Source organism: Mandrillus leucophaeus, unplaced genomic scaffold (genome assembly GCF_000951045.1).
Source record: "Mandrillus leucophaeus isolate KB7577 unplaced genomic scaffold, Mleu.le_1.0 Scaffold792, whole genome shotgun sequence".
In the NCBI taxonomy this organism is placed as follows: domain Eukaryota; kingdom Metazoa; phylum Chordata; class Mammalia; order Primates; family Cercopithecidae; genus Mandrillus; species Mandrillus leucophaeus.
The window spans coordinates 299,980-308,152 of record NW_012108608.1 but is presented as its reverse complement, the minus strand read 5'-3'; the positions used below and the strand labels follow the sequence as shown (position 1 = coordinate 308,152).

The window sequence follows — 8,173 nt, the reverse complement described above, 5'->3', positions numbered from 1 at the left end:
TATCTATCATCCATGTATCTACTCATCTATCTAATCATTCCGTCTTTCCAGCAAATGTTCACTTCTGGTTTCCTTACGTCTGCCTGCAAGTGGGGGTAGTATGGCAGTGTGGAAGACCTAGAAAGGGACAAGGAGAGCTACAGTAACAGGCCTAAATATATCCTAGGTGAAAAGGTGAGGAAGGAAACAAGAGCAGAAGTGTTATAAGAAACCAAAGCGGCCTTTTGAGAAGGGATGCAAGAGCAGGCCCCTGAGCGTTTCACTTCCTCTGGGCGCCCAGCAGAGCGGAGCCCTGGCCTTGCGGGCATGAGCCCCGGGGCTGCGTTTCCTGAGACCTGGCCGCAGCCGCCCCGGGTGGCAAGCGGGCTGGGGAGAGCCGAGGGCCAAAGGAAAAGAAAATCGCGAGGAGTCTCTGGCCGGGAGAGTTCAGGCAGCGCTCGGCGGGCAGCAGTGCGCAGGCCCCTCGGCTTCAGCCGCCACAATGCTGCCTGCAGCGCCGGGCAAGGGGCTTGGAAACCCGGACCCGGCCGCCTGCGGCCCAGCGCCCCCAGGTGGGTAGTTGCGCATTCGGAGGGGCTTGACGCGGAGGCCAGGCTACGGGGCTCTGCGGAGACCACGGGCCATCGTTAGACAGCAACTGCACTCGGGCACTGAGGCAAGGGCGTCCCTGAGATAGGGCTTTCCCTTTTATCCTGCCGCCGGGCAGACCAGAGAGTTCTTCTGTTCCTAACTTCTCTGAGGGGCATCTGCACGCCACGAGGAGGGAGCGCGCTGGGAGTTCTGGCCAGCGGGCCACCCTCAGTGTCTGCAACTTCTGAGGAGCTGGAACTTTCCCCAGCACCCGGGTCAGGGTCCTGTAGTTTCTAAAGTCACTTTGCAACCTGTTTTAAATAAATGCGCGTTTTAAAATTATACGTAATCATTTTCAACAGTCGGTAAACACAGCAAAACCGCTCATTTGTAGCGTCACCCATTTACCTGCCCGGCCTGACAAAGCCCAGCCTGGTGAATTGGTAGCGCGGACTGTAAGTGCCTTGCTTCTTGGGCAGGCAGCTTTGCAGAGAAGCTCTACCAACACCACCTCCCTAATCCACTGGCTTTACTAACTTGGTCAAAGGAAAACAGTCAACTTGGTTGAATGCAGTAGATTTACATTTTCAAATGGACGTTAAGGCAGTTTTATTTAGTTCTTTTTGAAGCATTTCAAATGCATTTGCAAATTATTTGATATGAAAATGTTTTTTAAATTAAAAAAACTTCACTTAGGTATTAATATTACTGGAGTGTTCTTGGTGAGAAATGCAACAAGAAAGTATATTCTGAGTAAAATTCTCTTAATTTGCTGAATAGAAATAAATTTCTCATACCTTTCTAGAATTTTTTAGGTAATGTAATTTTGGTTTTAGCTATTTCTGTTGGCTACTGCATTTTTACATAAATAAACTTTAGGGATTGCTTTAAGTTAAATAAGAAGTATATTTGTGTCAATGAAAAATGACAAGAAAGGACTTAGAGCCCATGATGTCTTAATATATTAGTATTTTAACTATTGCATATTGACGTTCTTGAAAACTGTGACTCTGATGGTCTGCAGCAGAGCAGCCTTTGCTAGCATCTGCAGATAAAACCAACCATGTGTTTCGAACTTTGAGCAGGTTACCTCTTTAGTAATTTCAGTTTAACAATTCTGTTAGAGAATGGGGTACAGTTTGTTTCAAACTTCTAGATTAAGCAGTTTAGACAGAAAATGGCTTTTATTTCACTTGATACTAAGCAACACTTTGAGGCACTTGCTATTGTGAATAATGCAAGAGTAATGTGAATCAGTATTTATAGCATTCCAGTTTTTCTTGTTCCTCCCATGCATTCCCCCCCTCCCCATCTCCTTGGGTCCTCCATACAGTATTTATCACTTGCTTCAGTTGCTTCCTTTTCTGGCCAACATAAGGAAATGTTTCTAACAACGAATTGTCTTTTGACATTATCCCATGTCCATGTTCTTGATATGAGTAATATTCTAATCTTCTAGCTTTTATAAATCCAATGGTTTTTTTGTTTGTTTTTAATGGAGAGCTCCCTCTCTCTCCAATAACTATCTTAATATGGCACATTGGGGGTCAGTTGGTCCAACTGCTTCATTTAGAGAAGAGAGCACTGAGATCCAGAGTGTGAGTTGCTCATGGTTTTATAACTAGTAACTATTTGAAGGTCACTCATTCATTAACTTAACAATAAACTTTTGTTCCCCCACAAGAGTCATGTAGTAATAGTAAGAGTGTAAAATGGTAAACACAGTTTCATGCCTAGGAAGATATATTTCTAGCAGGAGGTAGAATGTGCTGCTAGACAACATTAGTGTATCCTGCCATCAGAGATTTATTAACTGTTGAGTTTCCAATTAGTTCTTTAATGGAAGCAAGAAAAATAGAATACCCAGTTCTAAAACAAGGTAAAAATGATGCACGATGGGTGAAAATTCCACTTAGAATGTATTTTCTGGTTTGTATTTAACTAGATATTGCTATCAGTGTCCAAAAGAGAGATTCTTCCTGTTTTATTCCAAAACTAATGATTTGAAAAACTTATTAACTGCTATTTTAATTAGGGAGTGATTATTTATTAAATCACAGATTTTTCTCCACCGCATAGTTTTTTTAAAATTTTTATTGATATGATTTGATGCATCTGATGAAATTTTAATAAGTGATTTGCTTAAGAACAGAAAGCATGAAAGGGTAGAACTAGCATTTAGACTGTTTCATCTTATGCTGAATGCTTTACACATAACTTGTGAGAAACATGGTTTGTCTAGGTCTCTGTCCTCTAGCTTGAAGTTCTTAAAGATTTGAAGCTTTTTGCTTTGACTGCAATCTTCCAACATAGCTAACGTCCTACATTTGTTCCACGAAGGAAATAACCTGGTTCCATGCTCGTGGCTGGAAAAACTTGCTTTCTTCAGACCAATCTGGAAATGTTCTGATAAGGTCACTTTTGCTAGGATTTTTAAGACAAGGAGTGCTTTTAGGATATCTTCACCATAATAAGGAATAATTCTGAAAAATGCAGTTGCTGATGATTTCAGGGTTAAATATCAGCATATTCAAAGTTACACCTGGGACAGTAGAGGAACCTTTTCTGCAATATTTATCGTATTGTAGGTGGTTATTGCCCTATTTATGATGGTCTTTTGACTCATACTGCCTCAAATCTAGTCCCAGTTTAATTGCCTGCCTTACCTACGACCTTGAATAAATAATGAAATCTGTCACTATCTCAGTTTTATTTTGTTTATTAAAAAACAAAATCCGAGAGAAGAAAACTTTATATGAAAATTGTTTGGGGGATTAAACGGGAAAATGCAGGTGAAGTCCTTTTCAGGGTCTCGTAACAAATAGTAACTGCTTTATACATGCTAGTTGTTATATTAATTCTTAGGTCATTGATCAATAGTGTCATATTTGCTTGTATAAGAGTGAGAGTTCTTATCGAAAAACTGCCTCATACAGATTGCCTCATACTGACTTGAGGGACAACTTAATGGGTGAAGCAATCAAGCTCCCATACCAAAAATATTAGGAGGTATGGCCTCTTGTATAAAGACACTACTGTATCCTTGGGGACATATTGTGGTTAATAGTTCTGAGAGGAGAAAAAAAGAAATTCATAATGAGAAGAACTAAGGATAGGCTGATTAAAAGGGCATTAAACTAGAGCAGTGGCAGGAAAGAATAAAGGAATTTAATAGGACAAAATGAGAGCATGCTCTGTTTTCTCATATCTGAGTACCAGTTGTGTGACTCAGTTTACATAATATATAAATATATTTTAAAAAAATAAGCATCAAACAGAAAAACTGTGGAATACTTCAACTTATAGGAAGATGAAGAATCTATTTTACCAAAATATTTACTGCTGGGTTAAAACAAAATTCCAAACTAAAATGAGGAACATCATTCCTGACAAAAATAAATCACGTTTTAAGAGTTTAAATGGTTGTTGCTTTGTCACCTAAGTTACACTTACTAATTTACTGCTTTCTTCATAGAATATAGAGTATCTTGCATTAATTTTGGAGACAGCTATGAAATAAGAATAGAAGGGGCAAACATTTCATAAGTTATTATTTAAAAATTAAGTTATTATTTGGCCTTGTAATTCTTTCCTGTTTTAAATATAAAGAATGGTATCTAAGCTTTAGTGCAGACATTGAAATTAGTACTGGTGGTGAAAATATCAGATATCATATGGAATTATACCCCTCCAGTAATTAGTTTTTAGTCAGGGAAAAATAATGAGCCTTTTGGACATTTACCCCTGAATTGAAATCTCTTTGTTGTTTCTAAGTGTTCTGCACTGAAATGATCCAGAAAGATGACTTCCCTCTGTAATCATGAAGAGTAATTAATCAATGCTTTGTGATCTTTTACAAGATTTCCTTTCTATCTAGTTCATTAAAATATGTTGTTATGTTTCATCATGCTGTGTGTCATATCTTTGTTTCTTCTAAGTGTCTCTGCCATTTTCCCATATTATTAATTCCCATTGCTTTGTTTTTATATAGAGACACACTGAAAAGTATAAGAACAGTCTCTGACTTGGAATTCCATTTGCTATATGCCTCATTTTTTTTTATCTGATACATGCTGAGAACAATTCCTCCTTTGGTCGGGAGCAATATTCTCATTCCTTTTTAGTTGTAGGATCATGTCTAATTTTCAGAGGAATAATGTGGTATCAAGACCACTTGAAATTTTAGCCATCTCGTAATAGCTTCCGTTTATTGTGTTTCTACTTTGAATTCATATGAAATGGGAATCATACTAGTTGATAAGTGAGGGTGTCAGAAGAGTAGTGTCTACTCTGGACAAGAAGTCGTATTGTTCAGTATAGTCATATGAAAATATTTAATAATTGACTGTGTTCTTTCATCTATGGAAGCTTTTCTAAACTGTTAAAGGTGAAGTTTTAATTCACCATGATTTTTATGTTTTTTTTTCTAGGATTGGGGGTGGAGAAACACACAAGGGCATGATTCTATAAAATCATTGAAATGGCAGTTGTAGAATATTTATTGTTACTGTCTGAAGAATCTCTAAGATTACACATTTTCTATTGATTACATTTTATTTAGATTTAATATATTGATACAGTTCAAAATATTGGGAGATGAATGGGTTTTTAGTACAATTAGTAAATTATTAGGTCACTATTGTAAAAAAAGTAAGTGAGATAAAATTGAGGCAAAATCTACCCTGGTTTCAATTAATGGGATAATTTCTTTAATTCTCTCCTAATTTCTTAGTAAAAGCTTAGAACTTTCACTACTTTAAGTACTTATTTGTAGGTCAGAGACCTTTCCTTTATCACGTCCTATAGATCCACAGCCATTTAAATAAAGTAAAATGAGGACAATTATTCAGATTCCCAGAAACAGTCACTTGGGCCAAGAATAGGCACATGATGCAAGCCAGCCAACTGGTTGCTTAATGGCCAGTGCCGCGTGTTGTCAGGCTTATATAGATTTGTTGAATCTGTGTAAGTATAAGCCACATATATAATCTGTATAAGCCACAAAGTCCTTTTGTCTTATTAAACGAAAGAATAAAGATTCTTGTCAGTAGAAGATTGAGAAAAGATGAGATTATTGTCAGTGGAAGATTCAGTATACAGTATAAGATGACAGTTAGTTACCTCATGTTTAAGATGGCTAAACAGAAAGAAGTTGTGATGAGAGAACTGAGGAGACCGAAAGACAAAGGGAGTAGTCTCGATTTCTGATTTCTAGTGACAGAGCAGCTGCACTTGTTTTTTTGATCTTATCCGTCCATGAAATTGCTTATAGTATCCTTACATGAACTTCTCCTTACATGAACTACTTTGAGTGAATTTCTTTTTTGGGAGGAAAAAAAAGTTTGGGCTAGCATACCTTTATTTCTCAAAAACTGCCAGCTATCAGCTTCTCTTTTCAAAAGTTGTTGTTATTGTTAAAATGATGTCTTCTATGTATCTTCCATTGAAAATTAAACAATCTGATAATTAAGTCTGTTCCTTTCATGCACTATGAATAGAGTGTGAGTAAGTCTGGTGGTCCTGCAGATGAGCATATTTCGGGTGTCCTGCCTTTATTAGTGAAATTTGAAGAATGTCCATGCATTTATTTTTAGGTTTTCAAACTTAAATCCTTAGAACTAGAGAGAAAATAATTCATTCAAAGGTTAGTAATATAAGAATTAAGCACTATTAAAAGGTTTAGAGCTTTGAATTATATAGCTATAAATTTATAACAACGTTTTCCCATGTTTTGTTAACAGGATATTTTTATTTATCCAAAAATTTTATAGCATACTGTTTCTGGCAAGTTTTAAAAATATATTTAAATTGAGGCATACATTAGTGAGAGAATGGTTGGGGCATTTATCTTAGTAAATGTCACAAAGTGTGTTTACTTAGTAAAAGAGGAAGATGAGATATAAAACTAGGGATTATCTTCAACCCCCCCGGTATATGAAAAAATACGGCACCATGAACAGGCCATTGTGAAAGCTTTATATACAATCTCAGTGGATTAATATCAGTATGAAGCAATACAAGTACTGTGTTTTAGAGATTAGTCTTTTACCAACCCATTTGTCTGCAATGGAGTAGAAAGTATAGTATCTCCATTAAGTTATACATAGTGTGTTATTAATGTTCACCTTAGAAAATAAGAATTCAGTGTGTTCTTGCTAAACTTCAGAGACAGGAACAAATTAATGAAGTTCAGGTGTGATCAATTAAGTCCAATGATGTCAGTGAAGAAATGAGACACAGAAAGACAAAATTTTTTCAAGATGCGACAAGGTTACACTCACAATGTTATTATAATGAGTGAGGAGAAGAATCTGAAAAGTAAACCAAAACCTAATTGCATAAATTTGTGTAAAAAATTCTCCAAGTATAATGAGGAGCTCTTGAAGAGTTTTTAATGAGGGATGGCATGATTAGATTTTGTGTTAGAAGATCACATGAGCTACTGTTGATAAAATTAATTGGAAAAGGGCAACGATGGAAGTTGTAAAACAATTAGGGGTTTGCAAGGAGTAAAAATACAGGGAGAAGTGGACAGATGTATTAAGAACTATTACTTACATACCTTTTGTGATATAATAGGTTTGGAGTCTGAGGGGGACAGAAATGTGAAGAATGACACCTAGGGTTGTGGTCTGTAAACCTAGGAGAATCCAGAATGTGTCATTTACTCCATTGGAAAGGAACGAAGGAACAAGAGGACACCGGGAGGACATGAGAGAATGTCATTTCAATTTCAAACCCGTTACATTTGAGGAGCATGAGAAATAGTCATGTTAAGATGTCAAGTAAGCAGTTTGATTTTAGGATCTGGATGTCAGAAAGGCAGCTCAGACTGGAGATATAAAATTAAGAAAAACATTGTATTTAAAACTATAACAATGAATAGGATAGCATAGATAAGATGACTCAGGATAGAGACCTGTGGAAAGCAAACATTTCAGTGTTCGTACAGAAGAAGGAGTTGCTCAATATGACTGAGGGGAGGCTAAAAAAAAAGAAGGAAAAGAAAAATATAGTGATAAGAATTCAAACATAGAATGTTTCAGGAAGGTACAATGGTGAACTGGCCTAAATTCTTTTGATAGGTCAGGCAAATTGAAGCCTGAAATTTAGCCAATGGATTTAGTATCATGAAACTTACAGATGACCTTAGAGAGAGAAGTAAGTAGCTTTAGTAAAGGGGATGAGAGCTGAATGGGAATGAGTGGAGGAAGGTAAGGTGATGGAGGCCATGGAGACGCCCTTCAGAAATATGGCTGTCTGATAAGCAGCTGAAGATGTGCCATCAAGTCATTGTTGCTTTAAGATCAGTGTCACTACAACAATTGTTCTCAAAAGCTGATGGCATCACACCAAAGGGGGGTTTTCTGCTATGAAAACTTTTAGAGAACAGCTCTATGAATTCCATTAGTAATACACTTTAATGTGTAGATTTTCTTATGTGTTTAAGAATTTCTGTCTCTTCAAATAGTATTTCTAGTTCTAGATCCTTGAGGAATCACCACACTGTTTTCCACAATGGTTGAACTAGTTTACAGTTCCACCAACAGTGTAAAAGTGTTCCTATTTCTCCACATCCTCTCCAGCACCTGTTGTTTCCTGA

General features: G+C 36.9%; 1 protein-coding gene across 2 annotated transcripts in view; it reads left to right on the top strand.

Annotated features, from left to right (window-relative positions):
* Positions 1-208: 208 nt before the first annotated feature.
* Positions 209-8,173, top strand: part of BANK1 (B-cell scaffold protein with ankyrin repeats 1) — a 302,892-nt gene continuing 294,927 nt past the window's right edge. For both annotated transcript variants that reach the window (XM_011967207.1, XM_011967205.1), the window contains exon 1: positions 209-551. In XM_011967207.1, coding sequence (XP_011822597.1) covers positions 482-551 — 70 coding nt within the window. In that variant the 5' untranslated portion in view covers positions 209-481. The remainder of the gene's footprint in view (positions 552-8,173) is intronic.